General features: G+C 52.1%; 1 protein-coding gene across 2 annotated transcripts in view; it reads right to left on the bottom strand.

Annotated features, from left to right (window-relative positions):
• PAX7 (paired box 7) overlaps positions 1–19,976 on the bottom strand; it is a 102,033-nt gene that overhangs the window by 43,378 nt on the left and 38,679 nt on the right. For both annotated transcript variants that reach the window (XM_003783851.1, XM_012801511.1), the window contains exon 5: positions 4,440–4,639. In XM_003783851.1, the coding sequence (XP_003783899.1) occupies positions 4,440–4,639 (200 nt within the window). The remainder of the gene's footprint in view (positions 1–4,439; positions 4,640–19,976) is intronic.

Raw genomic sequence — 19,976 nt, forward strand, 5'->3', positions numbered from 1 at the left:
CTTTTATCCCATATGAGGCTAATTACACCCATCTTCCAGGTGGTGTAAGATGAGTTAGCACAAGCAAAGTGCTTAGAACAGCATTGGCCACATACAACTCTTATTCTCGCAGAGACCCTCCGGGCTGGCTGATCTGGCAGGACTCTTTGCCAGAGTCTAGACGCAGTGGTTCTCAACCTTCCTAATGCTACGATGTATTTTCATTGTTACAAAAGGGTCAGGACCCACAGGTTGAGAACTGCTGCTAGAGCAAGCTGCCCATGTACAGATGGGGAAATGGAGGCTCTGAGGGAAACTATGGTGGCTTCAGCACCTCAGCTAGAATTCCCAATCAGGGTTGAGTTATTTGGAAGCAGGGGCTAAGTTTTTGTTTTTGTTTTTTGAGCCAGTCTCCTTATGCCAACCTCAGTAGAGTGCTATGGCGTCACAGCTCACAGCAACCTCCAACTTTTGGGCTTAAGCGATTCTCTTGCCTCAGTCTCCCAAGTAGCTGGGACTACAGGTGCCCACCACAACGCCCAGCTATTTTGTTGTTGTTGTAGTTGTCATTGTTGTTTGGCAGGCCCGGACTGGGTTAGAACTCTCCAGCTCTGGTGTATGTAGCTGGCGCCTTAGCCGTTGAGCTACAGGAGCCCAGCCAGGGGCTAAGTTTTGTTAATTCATTCTTGATCCCAGCTCTAAAGCACCATTGGTGCCAGCTGTTTACTGAGCAGAATATTTCACTTGGCTCTTCTCTTAATATAGCACAGAGGAAAAGAACATGAGCAGGCAGACTTGGGTTCCAATCCCAACTTGCTCCAGTCCCTTATTAACTATGTCTTGAGGAGGCTACTTTCCTCAGCTAAATCTCAGTTTTCTCATCTGCAAAATGGACAGAAAAATCAACCTACGTCATAGGGCTCTGGTGAGGATGAATAAAGATAATGTAGGTACATTGTGCCCAGCAGGTAAGAACTGTGTTGTAAATGATAGCTAGTGTTATTCAAAGATTTCATGCCTGTTGTCAATTAGTGGGTCCTGCTGGTGCTTCCAAATGGATTTCTATTCAGAGCTCCTCCCCGCCCCCATCCTGTTCCGAGTCTCCACCCCCCAGAAGCAAACGTTTAGCAGGGGTCTGAATTAGGTGCTGGGACATCACTAGTATCTTGGCGCCAATTATCTGAAGGATGGGGACGTGTTCACAGACAGTCGTGGGAGACACCACGGGGTGACCTCAGGACCTGTCAGCCCTGTGGCCTCTGTTTCTAGAAGAAACAGCATTGTGATACTCGGGACACAGCAGATCTATTCACCTCTAAAGAAGATACATGTGAGATTGGGGTTGGACCACCTGCTATATAAAAATGGAAATTCCTCCAGAGAGAGGAGTCATGGGTCCCCAGGTGTGGGTTCTCCCACCTGACACGCCTTCCCCACTTTTCACTGGGCTTCAGCTTTCTGCAGAAGGCTTCAAGGAGAGGCTCTCCTGTGGGGGAGCAGGTCTAGAGGGGAGCTAGAGAGAGGTAACAGGCCACTGTTTGGTTACAAGATCCCCACCTGACATAATGTTTACCTGCTCATATGTTTATTAAAATGCCAGAGGTTTTGACCCACTGAATCCCCAATGCTTAAAACCCTACCTGCCTCATAGTAAGTGCTTGAGAAATGACTGTCAGGTGAATGAATCTGGAGCTGCAAGGTGGCCTAAATTGGGGCGATCAAGAACAGGTGGAGTTTTAATAATAACAGCACCTATTTGGGGCACTTTTGTATGCCGGGTACTTCCTTTTTTTCTAACATATAATTTAGTCCTTAGAACAAAGTAGATGCTATTATTATCATCTCCATTTTCCAGGTGGCGAGAGTGAGGGTGGAGAGGGTGAGTGATGGAGTGGAATTCACACCTAAGCTCTGAACCCACCCTGAACCACTCCACTAACCCCACCCATCTTCCAAGGCCCCGGGATGAGATGTCAGGATTGCAAAATCCCCAGACCGTAAACTCTTACAATCAGAGTCCAAGACCTCAAAAGCATAAAGCTATATCCTCTCAGCAATGCTCAGAGAACTTTGAGGTCCTGTCCTAAGGTCCATAGCAAGAATCCTCTTGCTAGAGTTCCAGGTCAATTGCACGTTGGTGCTTTTGCTTGAACACTGCCAGTCATGGGGCCTTCCATCTCCTTACAAGGCATCCCTTGTTGTCAATAAGCAAGGACCCTTCTACTTTAAGGGTCACAGTGATCCTTGAATTCCATCGCCTTATTTATACATGGGAAACTAGATCTTCGGAAAGGAAAGTAGCCTATTGACGGTAACACCGCTGGCCAGAGTCAGGGACCAGAGGCTCTCAGTCCTGAGCTGTCTTCTGAAGACCTTTATACTGGACTTGAGACACTTTCTACTTGTCCCTTGAGGACTCCTCAAGCCTGTGTTTATGCTTTAAAAACGCAACATCTTTTGTTCTCTTCCCTATTCAGAAAGCTTTCAGGCTAAGGGAGTGGGAGCAGGGAAACTCTGCCCCTGCCCGGGGGAGCTCCTAGTCTGAGGAGAGAGACCCTGTCCCTGCACTGGGGAAGCCTGGGACGGCAGGGGAGTCCACACACAGGCAGGCCTGGGCTTCACCATGGGGCTGCCGGCAGGGGTTCTGGCCACTTCTCCATTCCCAGACCTCCTCCTTCCTGGGACCTTGAGTGACACCTGTTTCTGGGTCCCCTGGGTCAATAAAAGCACTGCCCTGACAGCCAGGAAATTTTACAAGGAGTGGTCAGGCTTTGGGGGCCGCCAGACGTGGGGATGAGAAAGTGGCCAGGAATGTGTGGAGAACAGCTGCAGGAGGAGGGAGTGGGGGAACCCCGGGGCTGGGGTGGGCTCAGATGTCGCCTCTGAGAGGAGGGGAGGCAGTGAGAATTGCTGGTTGCCGCCTGCCCCTTGGGGTGTCCCTCAGTGGCAGCTAAGGATCGCCAACCCCGGGGAGAGGTGTCCCCTGGTTCCCGGAGTGCGGAAATGCCAGTTTGCTTCTAGGATAGTCCCTCTAGCTTTCAAATCCCAGGTTCTGAATCAGCTTCCTTCCCTTGAGGACATGGGTCTTGGTGGCCACTAGCCTAGCTCAGCCACTATCCAGCTAGTGTCCTTGGGCATATCTCTTCTCTGAGCTTCATCTTTGGCACCTGTGGCTTGGGGTAGGGGGTAGCAGTACCGACCTGATGTGTGTGTGTGTGGGGGGGGGGTCTGAGCTTCCACCAGGTCACGTGTAAGAAGCCTGAGCACTGCAGCTGGCACTGAGTGAGTGCCTGATAAGAGCTGGCGCTCTTGGGTAGAGGTGCCACAGGATCAGTTTGGGTGGCCGTTCTGCAGACCCACCTCTCTCGTCCATGGAGAAGACAGCCAGGAGTGGTTCCCCCTAAGAGCTGTTCATCACGATCTGCCCTGCCTCTTCCTCTCCCCTGTTCTGTCTCAGCCCTCTCCAGTGGGGCCCGCAAAGACCCTCCTGCACTTGGAGAACACCTGTAGCCCTGGTAGAATCTAAGAGCTCAGCCTGGGGCGGGGAGGCAAGTCCCCCGCCCCCCACGGCATGGTGGGGACAGTCCTCAGGCCCCCAGCAGGCCCTTGCTCTCTATTCTCCTTTGCACTCACAAAGGGCGTGGGGGTGATGCTCAAGGTCTCTGGGTCTGCACACCCTGCCTCGATGGGCTAACTTACTGGGAGTGTGCCCGACCACTCTGTTGCATGCTTCCCACAACAGCAAGCTCATTACCCATCTGAGGAAGCGAGGCTTGTTCTTGTCACTTCCTCCCCTCTGCAGAGATCTGGAGATTTTATTTATTTATTTATTTATTGAGACAGAGTCTCACTATGTTACCCTCGGTAGAGTGCCATGTCGTCACAGCTCACGGCAACCTCCAACGCTTGGGCTTAAGCAATTCTCTTGCCTCAGCCTCCCAAGTAGCTGGGACTATAGGCACCACCACAGTGCCCAGCTATTTTTTGTTGTCATTGTTGTTCTAGCTGGCCCAGGCCAGGTTCAAACCCACCAGCCTCGGTGTACGTGGCTGGTACTGTAACCACTGTGCTATGGGAGCCGAACCAGATTTGGAGATTTTTATATTCCCCGAGTCTTCTCTTTTAGCTGAATGAATGCCCTCCTTCCCTCCCTTCTTGCATTCCATCCTTCCTCCTCCTCTTCCTCCTTTGTTCTTTCTTCCTTTTCTGCCCTCCCTCCCTTTCCCTCTTCTCTCCCTCTCTAGCTCTTCCTCCATTCCCCCCACCCCCTTGAGCTGTCCACTGCTCAGTCAACTGACATTTGCTGCCCACTGACTCTGCATCACCTTATCTACATGGTCCCCAGAACACCTGCTGGAACCCCCCACCAGTGGAGAACTCCCTGCCCCTGGCCACCCTGGAGTTCTTAATCCAGCATCTGGAATATACCCCAGGCGGGAACAGCCCCGGCGCCTCCTCACCTGGACGCGTGCCTCGGTCAGCTTGGTCCTCTGTGCCAGCTCCTCGCGGGTGTAGATGTCTGGGTAGTGAGTCCTCTCGAAGGCCTTCTCCAGCTCCTCCAGCTGCTCAGCCGTGAACGTGGTCCTGCTGCGACGCTGTTTCCGCTTCAGCGGGAGGTCAGGTTCCGACTCCACGTCTGAGCCCTCGTCCAGCCTGTTTCCTGCAGTTGGGGAGAGGGCGGGAGCTCAGTGAGGTGGGGGGTGCTGGGGCCCAGTAGGGGACAAAGGCACCCGTGTGACCAGCGCCCCGAGCATCAGCTCGCTCCTAAGCACAGGAAAGAAGAAGGATGTTCACCATAGGGGTGTTTATCAGAGTGAAGGATGGACGAAACCTCCAGGCCTTACCCTAGGAGACTGGCTAAATAAGTCCTGGCAGGACAAGTCTCTCTAAAAAAATAAAATAAAACCAGTTCCACTACAGTTGGGCATTTTGGTTATTTCTACTGACAACAGCAGGACACCCATGACATAAGACTCAGGCAGTTTTCATAGTAAAATACATTCGTCAGGATTCATAAAACTGGCGGCACTCATACCACAGTGGCTAGGGTGCCAGCCACATACACCGAGGCTGGAGGGTTTGAATCTGGCCTGGGACAGCTAAAAGCAGCAATGACAACTGCAACAGAAAAATAGCCAGGCATTGTGGCAGGCACCTGTAGTCCTAGCTAGTTGGGAGGCCGAAGCAAGAGAATCACTTAAGCCCAAGAGCTTGAGGTTGCTGTGAGCTGTGACACGATAGCACTCTACCCAGGATGATAGCTTGAGACTTGTCTCGGAAAAAAATAAAATAAAATTCATAGAGCTAGATGCTCACTAAAAAAAGGGAGAATTTTACTGTATGTTAATAATTATACCTCAAAAAACCTGACTTTAAGAAAAAGGCAAGATATAAACCAGTGGACAAAGATGAATCCCTTTTGGAAAAAACACACATGACATGAATCCTATTTCCCAAACATAACAAATGTTGACCTCCAAGGTGACAGAATTTCTGTTCTCTTCTTCACACTGGTCTGAGTTTTAGTTTGTTGGTTTTTTGTTTTTGTTTTTGTTTTGAGACAATCTTGCTCTGTCACCCTGGGTAGAGTGTCGTGGTGTCATCGTAGCTCACAGCAACCTCAAACTCCAAGACTCAGGCGATCCTCTTGCCTCAGCCTCCCAGGTAGCTGGGACTACAGGTGCCTGCCACAATGCCCGGCTAGTTTTTTCCTATTTTTAGTAGAGTCAGAGTCTTGCATGCTCAGGCTGGTCTTGAACTCCTGGGCTCAAGTGATCCACCCACCTTGGCCTTCCTGAGTGCTAAGATTACTGGCGAGAGCTACCTTGCTGGGCCAAAAGTACCAACATCCAAAGTGAGCAGGGTTTAAATCTGCACGGGGAGATTCTATTAGATTTCAAGTCCATTTCCTTAAGCACTTGGCCATTGCTGCCATTGTATTTTAGTATTTTTTAAGCAGTGATTATTTAAACAAAAATGTTACTGCATTTGGGAAAGATAGTGCAGGAACTAAGGAAAGAAGGAAGAAAGGGAGGGAAGGAGGAAGCAAGTGTGCATGTTCAGAGCTGGTGGCCAGGAAGCTCCGATTCCAGTCCTGGCTCTGCTTCTAAATGCCTGTGACCCTAGGAAGTCCACCTCCCCTCCTTGGGCTTCAGTTTCCCCACTGTAACATGAAGGATTTACACAAACCAGCCCTTCCATGTTCTAAGGTCTCTGAGTGACCCTCCAGGCTGCAGTAGGTCACCTGGATGACCTTGGTCAGGGCCAACCCCTGTCACCCTCCGGTTACCCTCACTAATTTCCAACCTGCAGCCTGAGAGGTTGCTCTTCCTGGGAGAGCAAAAGGCTTCCTCTTGGAGAGCCCTGGAGGCTGCGGTCAGCTCACTTCCCCGGGGCCAGGCTGTGGAGGCTGCAGGAAGGGTTTGCACAAGCTCCTCAGCTGAGATACCAGGGACTGAACTGGCTCCCTGCCCCTGTCAGCCTGTGTCTCCTGCCTGTTTCTGGCCCAGCAGAGGGGATGTAGCAGGGAGCCCAATTCCAAGGATTCACTTCCTGAAATTCACTGCATGACCTCAGTTTTCTGATGGTGACAAGGAGAGCAAGGCCCTGGGGACCTCAGAAGGAGGAAGCCGGTGCTGACAGGCAGGGAAGGAGGCTGGGAATGGGACACCAGACTCGGTCCCTCCAGGGGGACACTTGAATGAGATGAATGGGATGGGGACCAGAGGTATGGGAGTGAAATCTATGGGCCAGAGCTGTGAGGTCAGAGAGAGGCCTAGACACAGCCCCTACCTGGGGACATGCCCAGTGTGGTGGAGGAGGCGTGCAGCTAAGTTTAGTTCTAGAGCATTGCTGCCTGGTGGAACTTACTGCGATGGTGGAAATGTTCTAGATTCATGCTGTTCAATATGGCACTGCCAGCCCCATGTGGTATTGAGCGCTTGAAAATTACCTACTAATTAGAACTTCATGTTAAATTGTATTCATTTTGAGTTCAAGTTTACATAGCCACATATGGCTAGTGACTACCACCTAGAGCAGCATGGTCTGAGCCCATCTTTACACAGAGAGCAGCTTCAAGCTTGGGGCCTCTCATGCTTAACAATATCTATGTAAAATTAAACAGTGTTGATTGTTTTTATGTTATTTTCATGGCTCCCATCTATTTATAGGAAATGATATTTATTTTCCATTTATAAGAGCATTAGTTTCCTTGTACTGGGTTTTTTAAGATGCTTGTGTATAAACTAAGATATTTAGGAAATAATAGGAGAGTTTGTAAGGTTGTGACCAAAATCGTGAATCCTGCAAATGACCACCAACATTTGCTTTACATCAGCTGAGAGGTAAAATTCTAGGAGGTTCTAGGGCCCATGCCTGTAATCCTAACACTCTGGGAGGCCGAGGGGGGTGGATTGCTTGAGCTCAGGAGCTTGAGACCACCCTGAGTAAAGTGAGACTTGTATCTACAAATAGAAAAACTAGCTGGGTGTTGTAGTAGGCACCTGTAGTCCTAGCTCCTCGGGAAGCTGGGGCAAGAAGATTGCCTGAGCCCAAGAGTTTGAGGTTGCTGTGAGCCATGGTACTCTACTAAGGGCAACTGGTTGAGACGCTGTCTCAAAAAAAAAAAAATTCTAGGAGCTTCTACCAAGTCCCCAGCTTCAGGGCCCTCTCTAGCCCCATCTGATCCCTCTGTCCTCCATATCATCTGAAACCTTCAGGGCTTAGTTCTGGGTCCAGTTCCTCCTTGTCCCTCCGGCCCCTATTCAGCAGGGATTTGGGGAGCTGCATAGATCTAGAGAGATGGCCAGACCAAAGCCCAGACGGGGGAAGGTAAAGCTGGGCCCACAGGTCTTTGTTGTCTAAAGGTTTCTGCAATGACCCTCTCTGATATTGGGTGTTGCCATAACAACCCTCTGGATGCTGGGTCGGGAGAGTAAGGCTCTGTCGTCTGCCCACGAGGTCCAGACAGATCTCGAGAGAACAGGATTGCAGTTTGCTTGTGATTTCAGCCCCCTGAGAATGAGCTTCCATCAACCCCCTTGGCCTGGCACGAGGGAAGAGACCCCTATTCTAGGGGTCTCTTCTCTGTGCCAACCTCCGATAAGTCTATGAAGCAGGGACTGTTGACTCTTTTACAGATAGGGAACATGAGGCTCAGAGAGGTTTGGTCTCTTGATAAGAGGCCACATAGCCAGTCAGCCCATGCTCCATTTCTGGAGAGGGATGGAGAAGAAGGGGCAGATTAGGGGGGTTCTGAGGGGTCCCTGGGAAAGTGCTGGTTGAGTCAAGAATCCTGGCCTGGGCTCGGCGCCTGTGGCTCAAGCGGCTAAGGCGCCAGCCACATACACCTAAGGTGGCGGGTTTGAATCCCCAGCCCGGGCCCGCCAAACAACAACGATGGCTGCAACCAAAAAATGGCCAGGCGCTGTGGTGGGCGCCTCTAGTCCCAGCTACTTGGGAGGCTGAGGCAGGAGACTCGCTTGAGCCCAGGAGTTGGAGGTTGCTGTGAGCGTGGTGCCATGGCACTCTACCCAGGGGGACAGCTTGAGGCTCTGTCTCAAAAAAAAAAAAAAAAAAAGAATCCTGGCCTGGATTCTGGGCTGTCTTTGCTTTGCTGTGTGGCCTTGACTAAGTCAATCCCCCTCTCTGGACCTTGGTATTCTCAGTTGTAAAAATCAGGACAATAATACATCCCTGACCACCTCACTGGATGGCTTTGAGAAGGGAATCAAGTAGACTATGGGAGTAATTTGGAACTTCAAGAGCACATGGAGGGTTATTAATATTATTGTTGATGATGATGATAGGATGACAGGAGAGGGGGTGGGGACACAGGGAAATGAGACAATGAGAAGGGGTGCAAAGACCCCTAATGCTCCCACGTCACCCTTGCCTCAGTTTCCTGTGCTCTCTAGCTGCTTGGGGCACCCTTCCCTACCCGGGGGAACCCTTTAGCCTCAGAGTTAAATAAATCAACAGGATCAGGTGGAATTTGCCACAGAGAGGCCCCACTGGCTGGGGCTGAGTCCTCCATGCCCTGAAAGCTGCACAGCACAGGAGAGGTGATGAGGGGAGAGTGGACATGAGAAGGCATTCATTGAATGGAGCCAGACTCAGGGTGGGCAGTGGGGGAGAGAGCCCCCGGCCAGTGGTGGCTCCTGCCTTCCTGCTTTTGAGCCACTGTGGGATGGACTGGTTCCAGGAGGTGGGATAGAGCCAGGTGCTAGTTTGGAGACAGTCTTGAGACAGGAATACAAGGAGGGCTCCCGGATCCTGTCTCTGCTTAGGGATGTGGGGAGGTCCTTATGGGGAAAGGGGAGACCACAACCCCTCCCTGGGTGCCCTCCCAATCACAACCCTTCCCTTAGCAGAGGGAAGAAACAGCTTCTACTTTAGGAGTCTCCCAATCTGATGGACGCGGTATTACCCCTGTCTGATGGCGGTAACGCTGCTTCCAAATGACCTGGGGCTCAGGACAGGCATAAAACACCAATTCAGCTACCTGACTCACAGAAGCCTCAGAGCAGCCCAAGGACAGGAGGAACAGTGGCAGGAGGGATGCTGGGAGCCATTTGGCTTGTCAAAGCTTTGGGGTGGGCAGGAGCAAGCTTTGCTCAGGGCAGCACAGGAGTGTAGAAGGAAGGTTGCTGTGGGCAGCTCTCAGTGTCTCCCCTACAAAGCTTCCTTTAACGACCCCTGAGCCTTGGAAACCATCACAGACTGCAAGGTGTGCCAGGAAGCTCTGGCCACGTCAGTGAAGCTCTGGCCATGTCAGCAAGGCTCCAGCCCCATCTGCCTTGCCCATGTCACCCCACTCACCCTGCCACCCCACACGGTTCCCCATCCAGCTGCACAGGGCTTCTGTAAGTGAGGAAGCTGGGCTAAGCTCCCTCCCCCTCCAGGGCTGAATCCCATCTAGGCCATTTCAGTGCCCCTCCTTGGGGCTCTCAAAGCTCATCAGGAGACAGTGAACTTGCCTGTTTATTGGTCTGTGGGCCACATTGCACACCAGGGGCTGTGCCGGACACACAGCAGGTACCCAGTGAAGACTTGAATGAATAGAGCCAGGCAGAAGCACTGAAAAGCTCCTTCTGAGCTCTGACCCACCACAATAGTCTTCCCTGCACTTCTGCATGGCACTCTACAGTTTATAAGCCCTTTCATTGTACCAACATAGTCTCTCCCAATCTCCTTGGAGGATCAAGCAGGCAGTATTATCTCCATTTTACAGATATTCAGTGGAGTCCTAGGGTGGTGAGTCTGGGAAGAAAACCCAGGACTCGGGACTCCCAGACAAGTGAGAAGGAATTTGGCCACAGCAGGCTCCCAGGTGATAGAAAATCCCATTTCTGATCCTGAAAACCAGTGTAGCTTCTCCACCTTCCATCTTTCCCTCCTCCCTCTTTGGCCAGAGGAAAAGCCTTGAAATAAGACGGTCACAATTTCTGGCCCTACCCATCTCACAAAAGGCAGGAGGGAGTTGCCCCATCTCCAAACCCTGTGTCAGCCATGAATGCTGGACGCCAGCAGCGGGCCTGAGGTTTGGGGTCCTGTCTGCCTCCCCACCAACCCACAGATTCCTCCCACCCCTGCTCCTGTTGCTCCTCCCTCCCGCCACCTGCCTCCCATCCAGACTTTATTACAGTTTAACATAGGCCCCGGCGTGGAGCAGCGGCAGAGAAACGAATCACATAATAGTTGATATGCGTTTTAATCAAGTAATTCGGGCAGAGCTGAGAGCCGGCAAGTGTGGGCTGGGCGTCCCTGAATACCAAACAGGCCTGGGCGCAGGTCTCGGAAAATGGAAAAGTCATTTACAGCTCAGCTGGGGGCCCGAGAGCCCAGGCCATGGCAGGCGCCCTCCCTGCCCCTCCCAGAGAACTGCTCAGCTGTAACTGGCGTGCTGTGCGTGGGCCCGGTCATGGCTGCGGGAGCCAGACCCTGAGCAAGGGCAGGGCATCACACCGACTCCAGGTTAAATCTCCCTCGGGGCCAATGAGAGCATGGAGAGTCCCACTCCTGCCCACCTCTTCTGCTCATGGTCCTCTTGGGTGTCCATCCCAGTGCTGGACACCACCCCCAGCCAGCAGTGTCCTTAATTCTCTTTTTGCCTCACATGCAAGCACCAAGCCTGGGAGATTCAGGATTGTCAAACTCCCTCCCACCCCCCAGCTCCCTGGCCTTTGTCCTCCCCGTATTTCCCTGAACCCCAGATCGCTGGCCTCCTCCACACACCTCCTGGCCTGGGAGGTCCTTGCAGCTGACCAGGCCAAGGACAGGGTGCCAGCTCTAGGCTCGGTTTCTCTGGATTTGCGGGCCCCAAATGTATAAAATATGAATAGTAACGGGGAACCCCTGGGCTCTTCTACAGCACATATGACAGTCAGACACGCTCAATCTTATGTTTTGTCATCTGTCCCCAACAGCTCCCCCCTGCCCCCACCTCATGCTCCATAAGGCCATGTTCTCCTCTCTTTTTGTTCATTGCTGAATGTCCACTGCTTGGCACAAAGTGGGTGCCCCAAAACTTGTGGCATGAATGAATGGAGGATGAAACGAGCTAGTATCCCAAGGCACATAGAACCGTGTTGGGGAGGAGTAAGTCTTCCTGGCGGCACCCTTCTCCACCTGGGTTTGGGGTGCTCACCTCTGCTTTCTCATTGCCAGGGCAGAGCAAAACTGTCTCCGCTCAATCATCTCACATGTGTCCTGGCAAGCCATCTTTGTCCCTAGTGTCTGTGAGTTCAAAGGTGAAATTAGACAGAGCCCTGCTCTGGGGGCACAGAGGAGACGGGTAAAGGGAAGGCTGGGTCCTAGATGGACACCCAAGCTGACCAGTCCATGCTCTAGTGTGGCCACTCTGTCCAACACACACCCTGCCCTGGTGAGCAGGGTCCTCAGCCAGGTGTCCTGTCCCCTCCAGGCAGCAGGGCAGGGGTGCAGGGCCAATGGAGAAGAGGGCGAGTGAGGGGCTCAGGAGCAGAGGGGGGGGCTGCACGTGCCCCCTTGGATCCATCCTGGATCCATCCATCAACTCTTAAGCTCTGCCTGCCCAGGCAGCCCCGCAGCCCCATCTCTCTCCCCTTCCTAGGCTGGCTCAGGAAGATCCAGGACATCTTGATGTCACAGGGGAGTCCATTGTGTCCAGCCTTTGCCTAAGGCTACAAGGCAGATAGTGGCCACAGAAAAGGCGAACAAAGCTCTGAGTCTCAGGGACTCACTCAGGACCACTAGCAGGTGGCAGGGCCAGGAGCTCTGCCAATTTGGGGCTGGTCTTCCACCCGCAGTTCTTCACCAGGAGGAAGACGAAGGCAGGTGAGCACTGATCTGGAAGAGAGGGCTTCTTGCTTCTTCTCAAAAAGGATTCCTGGCTGGGGATGGCCTGGCTCCTCTCCTCCAAGAGGCCCAGCAGCTGGCAGAGGGGGAGGCCCCTCATGCTGATGTCTGCCCGACCCTGTGAGCGGGTCTAGAACCAGAAAGAACACAGGCCTCGGGCTCTTTGGCCAGTGCCCTTGTCCCCATGCTGCTCCGAGAGGCCTCCTGTGTTGGGAGGTCCCAGCAATGTGAGGCCCTAAGTAGGTTCTGTGGGACTGGATCCTCTGCTGTCTCTTGGTGACTGAGACAAGTTGATGGGCTCAATTTCACTCTCCCAACTCAAGGAGTAGAGGAAGGGAGGGGAGTGTCTTTAGGAAAGCTGGCATTGGAACTCTCACCTTGTTCACAAAATTTGACAAGACTTGTCCTTGTCCAGGAAGTCCCATCTAACCCCATCAGGGGCTGCATTTTTTAAATATTCTGAACCCTAGGTAGATAGTTTGTGTCACATCCATGTGTGATGTTGTCTGATCATGGCTCTGTGTGCACATCATGGTACTGCTCTTAGACGCTAGAGGGCACTGCTTATACATTCCTGCTGGGAAGTGGCCCATCCAGGAAGGAGGAAGTAGTACTGCTAGAAGTAGTACTGTGTAGTTGCACAGCCAGAATTCACAGCCACACTTTCCCATGATGGATCCAGGGCTCTTGCTTCTGCATTGAGCTGTGAATCATGCATAAGTCACACATGAGAGAGAGGAGAGTGGGTATTGAGGGCTGGAACCAGCTGAGTCAAGGGCACTTAGTCAGGGAAGACTTCCTGGCTACATAGAGTTCAAAACTAGGGTTTGCTTGGCGTAAGTCAAAAGCTTGAAGAGAAAAATGTTGCAAGGGACCTTCCAGTGCAGTCTCCTTAACATGTTACATGGAAATTCAGAAGGGGCAGCAGCTGTGGGTCAGTAGGGAAGAGAAGGTGGGCCCTCTACATCAGCGCCTTAGAGTTAGGAACTAGCCTACCAAGACAGGAGCCCACTCAGTCTCCCTTTACACTCGTCCTGTGGCTTTAAGACCATTGTGAAATGACGCACCAGTTTCCACTCCCCTTTTTCCTGGGGTTGTTTCAGTCATTTGCTGAGTCATTTAATAAGTAGGGAGAGTGACAGTGGTGCTGGGTCCAGAGCAGAAGTCCATGCCTGCTCTGAAGGGCCTCCTACTTGGCCTGTCCTACAGGGCATGGCTGCCGCCACCAAAAGCTGACATGGGGAGTGAGGGAGAGGCAGGGGCTGAAAAGTTGGATCCACCTGGATTTGAGCTCTGGGCCTGCCTCTCTCCAGCTATTGACTTCTGGGGCCTTATTCTGATTATTTCTACATGGGGATAGCGCTGGGAGTCAGAAAGGAAGAGGGCAAGATAGGAGAACTGTGGGTGGAGGCTCCCAGACCTGCAGGTGACCTCAACCTGCTGGCCACCACTCCCAGACCCATCCTCACCTCTCCTTTAGAATAGAAGCCTCACAGGTAGGGAGTTGGTTCTCCCAGCTCAGTCCTTGACCTACTGTGTGACCTTGAGCATGTCACTTGACCTCTTGGAATTTCCATTTCCTCAGCCATCCACTGGGAATAAGAGTTGCCATTCTGTCTACTTGCAAGGATATGGATGTGGCTCCCAGGACAGGAACCATGACACATACACAGGGGTACCCTTGATGCAGTGATCCCAGCCTCATACTAACTTAGAAAATGTCCTTAATTCATCGGGGCCTTAATTTCCTCATCTGTAAAATGAGAAAAATAACGGTACCAACCTCATAGAGTTGTCTTACACAAAGATTAATTACTGCAAGACAAGAGTTTAGAACAGTGCCTGGAACACAGTGAGTGCCCAATAAACGTTAGGTACTATCATGACTGCTATTGTTATTGGCACCCCCATCCCACTGAGGACTTATTTTACCTCTGGATCCCCCAGAGGCAAGCACATTTGCCTGGCACAAAACACAGAGGCAAGGAATAAATGCACGAATGAAGGAAGGAACAAATGACTGAATGAATGAACTCTTCTTTGCAATCTCTTCCCTACTCTCCTACAGAAGAGGCTTTGCACAAATCCAGCTATGCCCACAGACGCTCCCGTCCCATCCCTCCCCCAGGAGATCCATCCTAGATGCAAATGGTACCTTCAGAGAGGAGAAGGCAGCGTGGTCTCAGGTAAGGGACTCTGCTGGACACAAGCACTGGCAGAAACAAAGGGGCCACAGACGGAGACAGACCCTCAGGAATCTGGGCAGAGGAGGCCTGGGGAGAGGCCTCGAAATCAGTGGAGGAGAAATAGCAGCAGCTGGGGACCCGGTGGCCAGATGAAGCTGCCCCGAATAGTGGGGAAGATGCAGTCTGAGCACCTACCCATGCCCCGCAGCCTTCACAGACTGTGAAGGGACCATATGCCTGAGAAGCCAAGCCTGTTGGGACCCTGTTCCCCCCCCTTCCTCTCCCCCTCGGTATTGGAGTGCTGGGAGGCAGAGAGGCTGCAGCCGGGTGCAAGATCATCAGGGAAGGCGGAGATGGGAAATGGCTTTGGGACTTCTGGACATTACCTCCCTCCACCATCTAGCTCCCTGCCTCTGGGCTCAGCTATGAGAAAGGGCTTCAATCTGGGGCTCTCTGTGCCCTGAAGACTGGGCTCTGTGATCACAGGCAGGCTCCTCCAGCAAGGCTGGAAGTAGAGGCCATCAGAGAATACACATTAAAAAAAAAATAGCTGCTGGGTGGTGTCTGTGGCGCAAAGGAGTAGGGCACCGGCCCCATATGCCAGAGGTGGTGGGTTCAAACCTAGCCCTGGTCAAAAAAAAAAAAAAAAAAACAGCTGCCAATGTTTTGACAATAATATGTGCCTTTCTTACAGCAACTCACATCACCTCTCTATAACCCGAGAAGGTAACTATTAGTCCCATTGTACAGGTAAGGAAACTGAGGCTCCAAGGGGCTAAGTAACTCAATGGTAGAGTCACAGACAGCTAAGCCCAGGCGGCTGACTGTAGCAGTGTCATTTGAACTATAGAGGTGACACTTGTGAGGCTGAGATTCCAGGTCCCCCTGCACTGGCTCAAACATGTACTGCCCTGCAGGGCCACTTCCAGGCCTTCATATCAGTTTGTGGCCTGGGACAGTGCCCGCATATCAGTCCGTACTGTTGAACTGCCCCATCCTCCCAATCCAGACTTGAAGTCCACCTAGTCCAGGAAGCCCTCCGTGACTGCCACACCTAGAGAATTTTCCTTGAATCCCTGTGGTGTTTGCTGTCTGTGTCACCCGTCTGCCCTTGGAATAGGTTACTGTAATTAGCTTTTAATGGGTACATCTGTTTACCAAATACACCTTATAATCCAGCGGTAAGAAGTTTGTTTGAACTTCTTAAGTGTGGGAACTGAGTCCTTTCATCAAGCTGGGAATACCCCAGAATAGATATTGTGGCTTCACAATAAGACTAGGAGCTCCTTGAGGATGGGAACTATATTCGTCTAGATTTACCCCAGTGCAGAGTGACTAGGAATAGTTCTTTAGCTCCTATCATTCTAGAATGCTCTCTCTCTCTTTTTTTTTTTTTTGTTTGTAGAGATAGTTTTACTTTATTACCCTCGGTAGAGTGCTGTAGTGCCACAGCTCACAGCAACCTCCAACTCCTGGGCTTAGGCGATTCTCTTGCCTCAGCCTCCCAAGTAGCTGGGACTATAGGCACCCGCCACAACACCTGGCTATTTTTTTGTTGCACTTTGGCCGGGGCCAGGTTCGAACCCAACACCCTATATGGAGCCCGTGCCCTATTCACTGAGCCACAGGTGCCACCCATAGAATGCTCTTAATAACAGTCTTTCACAGGAATTGCAGCTGTCAATTAAATAAAGAACCTGGGAAGGCCAGGCACAGTGGCTCGTGCCTGTAATCCCAGCACCCTGAGAGGCTGAGGCGGATAGATTGCCTGAGGTCAGGAGTTCAAGACCAGCCTGAGCAAGAGGGAGACCCTATCTCTTAAAATAGCCGGCTGATGTGGCAGGTGCCTGTAATCCCAGCTACTGGGGAGGCTGAGGCAAGAGAATTGCTTGAGCCCAAGAGTTTGAGGTTGCTATGAGCTATGATGCCACGGCACTCTACCAAAGGTGACAAAGTGAAACTTTATCTCAAAAAAAAAAAAAAAACTTAACCCAGGGGTCTTAGGCATCACAGACACTGCAACAGAACTGACTTAAGCTCCCTCGAAGTCGTGGCTTCTCTCCCAGGACTCTGTGCCTGTTTTTTTCCCCAGTTATTTCTATCCATCCAGCTTTCTTTCCATCCCCACTCCGAGTTCCTAGGAAACTCTGAAATCTGATGTTCTGTTTCCTATCAAGGTGCACAGAGGCACATGTGCCCCAGCAGGTACTTACTAAGCACCCAGCGGCTGCCTCACAGCCAGCGCTGAAACAGCCCCAGCAACGAATGTCCACCACACAGTAACAAAAGGATGTCTCAGAAACTTGCCACCGTTGCTGAAGACCACACTCTGAAAGATGGGCACGCTGCCGGCTGATCCTCTAACACTGATGAGAAAGTCAAGCAGAATCAGTGGAGATGCGAGCTGGACCTTCCCTGCCACTGAGGCAAGTTGCTTTAATGGAGGCCATGCCTCCCCTTCCCACCAAGAAGCCCACCTACCAGGACAGACTTTGCCCTCTGGACACATCAACACCAAAGCCCTCAACTGGATTATGTCTCCACCTGTTGCTGCCTCCAGCTTTAAATTATAAACAGGCACCGCAAAAGTGCCCCCAGTTCAGCGACAGGTGACCAGCGCCCATTCAAGTGGCATGATGACTGTTTTGCTCAGAGGAGGGTCCTCAGGGAGCCTGTGGGCTGGTTACAAAGACCAAGGGCTCCAGATTGGAACCCTGGAGTTTGCTGCCGACTTGCTGTGTGATCTTTGGTGAGTCTAAACCCGTCTTTGAGCCCCATTTTTCCTGTCCCTAAAACCAAAAGGTCCTTCGGGAAGAGCAATCCTGAGAAGGGGCCTGGGCTATCTCTGATGTATTCATTACTTCACCTGCAGAGCCTAGTACAGTACCTGGCACACAGCCGGGCTGGCTTTCAATAAATACCTGGTGTGGGAGAAAGGCACACTGACTGATGGGAGTGGTGGGGAGTTCCAGAAGGGAGTAGAATTCTAAGTTGGGTGTGCAGTATGGGCCTCAGGACACCTACCCTGAGACCATCTGCTTTATGTGGGGGAGGGGAATGACTGATTTTATTGCCCTCCCACTCAGCCTGGGGCTGGCTCTGCTTCCCAGTAGCTCCCAAGCCTGGGGTGGCAAAGGCTTATCCTTCCCCTTCCCTCCCCTCCATGCTTCACGCTTCCCCTCCTCTCCCCTCCCCCAGCCAGTCCTGGGCCCTAGTGTCGCTGGCTGGTCTGGTCACTGGGTTGGTCGCTGGGCAGCAAGAGGCCTTTCACAGTGCATTCTCCTGCTGTCCCCTCCCTACTCTCTCTCCCCAGCAACCCCATCCTGTCGTGCCCCCATCAATCTATAGCAGCCCGGCCCTCTCCAGCTGGCCTGGCCTGGCCGTTCCCAGGCAGAGTAGGTCCACAGTGGAAGGTGGTGGAAAAATGTGGACAAATTTCTGATTTGCAACACTCTGGGAAAGAGTTTATTGCCATTGTTTGAGGACGAATGTATAAATAAAGCAAGGCGAAGATTGCAGGGGGAGGCTGGTGAAAGGCAGAAAACGAGAAATTTTATGGCCATAAGGAGCGTACTCTAATGGTGATTTTTGAGGCACTGGACCATGGTAGTTACTTAGCCAAATGATTGCTGTGAAGCTGGGCGAGGCGGCTTATTTCTTAATTACTGTTACGTATCATGTCAGGCGGACGCCCCAGCCCTGGAAAACTTGGTCCTGAGCAGACCCCGGCTTGGAACCAGGTCCCAGCGCTGGGATGCTGGTGAGCAGAACAGAGGCTAAGTGAGGACCATCACCTGCCCCCGGCCAGGCAGGGCCCCTGTGCCCGAGACCTCTCCCCCTGCCCAGGCTCCTGCCGCTGGAGAAGCCTCCAAGAGGAGAAGTGAAAGAAAGACTTGAATTTAGGGCCACACCTTCAAGATACTAATTTATCCACACAACACATCGGTGTTGAACACGGGTACGGGCCACGTTCTGGGCTAGCCGTGAGAACTGCAGCAGAAAAATGGGCTGGCATGAGCTCTGGCTTCAAAAGCTATTTGCCAAAAGCAGGGAGGGGCTCAGTTGGGGCTCTCTGGCTGTGAGTCTCTGCAAAGTAACTCCAAGGGCAGGATGGAAGGTGGGGGTGTGATCAGAAGGAGGACAGTGGAGGAGAGGGCCCTGACATGCTATGTCACCTGGGCCAGGTGTATGACCTCTCTGAGGCTCTGTTCCTTCACCTATGAAAGTGGAGCAGAGCTAAGTGGTCTCTTTCTGGCTCTGACAGCTGAAGAGTCTGTGAGTCCAACATGCTGTGATTCTGTCGCTCTCAGAGCTAATGAGGCCGATTTTCCAAAGGTGATTGGTCAACGCATGCCTATTGGACATTTTCAGCTTTTCTTCGGGTTCACCTCTGTCAGGTAATGTGGTAATAGAGCAAAGAGGGGGTGACGGTTCATTGAGGGACAGCTGTGTGCCAAGAAGTCAACACGCATCACAGACTCCTCACAGTCATCTTAGGGGGGCAGTGAGAAGTGCCCAGAAAGATGTGGAGACTTGCTCGGGTGCTAAGTGGCAAAGGCTCCCTTCAAACCCAGGTGGGTCGGACACCAAAGCCCATGAATACATTTGCAGTAAGTCCTCCCCAGCATCCTCCAGACCAGCCGCTAGCTTTAGTGGCGTGAGGATCACCTGAAGAGCTTGCTGGGCCCCACTGGGGAGAATCTGATTCGGTGGATGGAGCCTAAGAAGTCCCATTTCCTACAAATTTCCAGGTGCTGCTACTGCTGCGTGGTGGGGCCACGTGTTGGGAATCACCATTCTGCAGATCAGCATCAGCAAACAAACCAAACCATGTGGCTCTGTGAGCAGGGAGCCAGAGCCCAGGGGGAAACATACAGCTCTTCCCACCTATTATCAGATGGAAGTAGAGGGACAGAGAGGGAGGCCAAGCCCTCAGCCCTTCAGTGCTCCAAAGCCCTGGATATTTTTCCCATGAGGTGGAGGCATCAGTCCAAGGTGGCCCCAGCTGGGGGTGCAAGCTTGGAGGGTGAATTTCCTTCTCTGTGCCTGCTTCTCCGACTTGCCCTGGTGGCTATGTCATCAGCTTCTTGGCAGATCACAGCCTGAGAAGCCTGAAGCCCTTCCCAGAGGCCCACCCTGCCTCCCACCTGCTCTGAGCTGTGGGCTCCCCTCTTTTCACCCCTTCTCTCCACTCTGCCTCTTTATCTAAGTGTTTTTCCCTTTCCCCACCATCCGTCCCTTGATATTTAGCAATCAGGTGCATCACTAGTATATGTAAGGACAAAGAGCTGCCACAGTATCGGGACAGTGACCTTTAAAAGGCTGAAGTCAGGGACCATGTCTGACACCTGCTTCCTCCAGAACCATCTATCAGCCTCCCAGCTTGCGTTATTCGGAGGTACCGTGTTTCTACTCCAGGAGGATGGGGATTTTTCTCTGCTTCATCTTCAATGCCCAGAAGAGAGCCTGGCC

Source organism: Otolemur garnettii, unplaced genomic scaffold (assembly GCF_000181295.1).
Source record: "Otolemur garnettii isolate 467f Iridium unplaced genomic scaffold, OtoGar3 scaffold00009, whole genome shotgun sequence".
Lineage (NCBI taxonomy): Eukaryota > Metazoa > Chordata > Mammalia > Primates > Galagidae > Otolemur > Otolemur garnettii.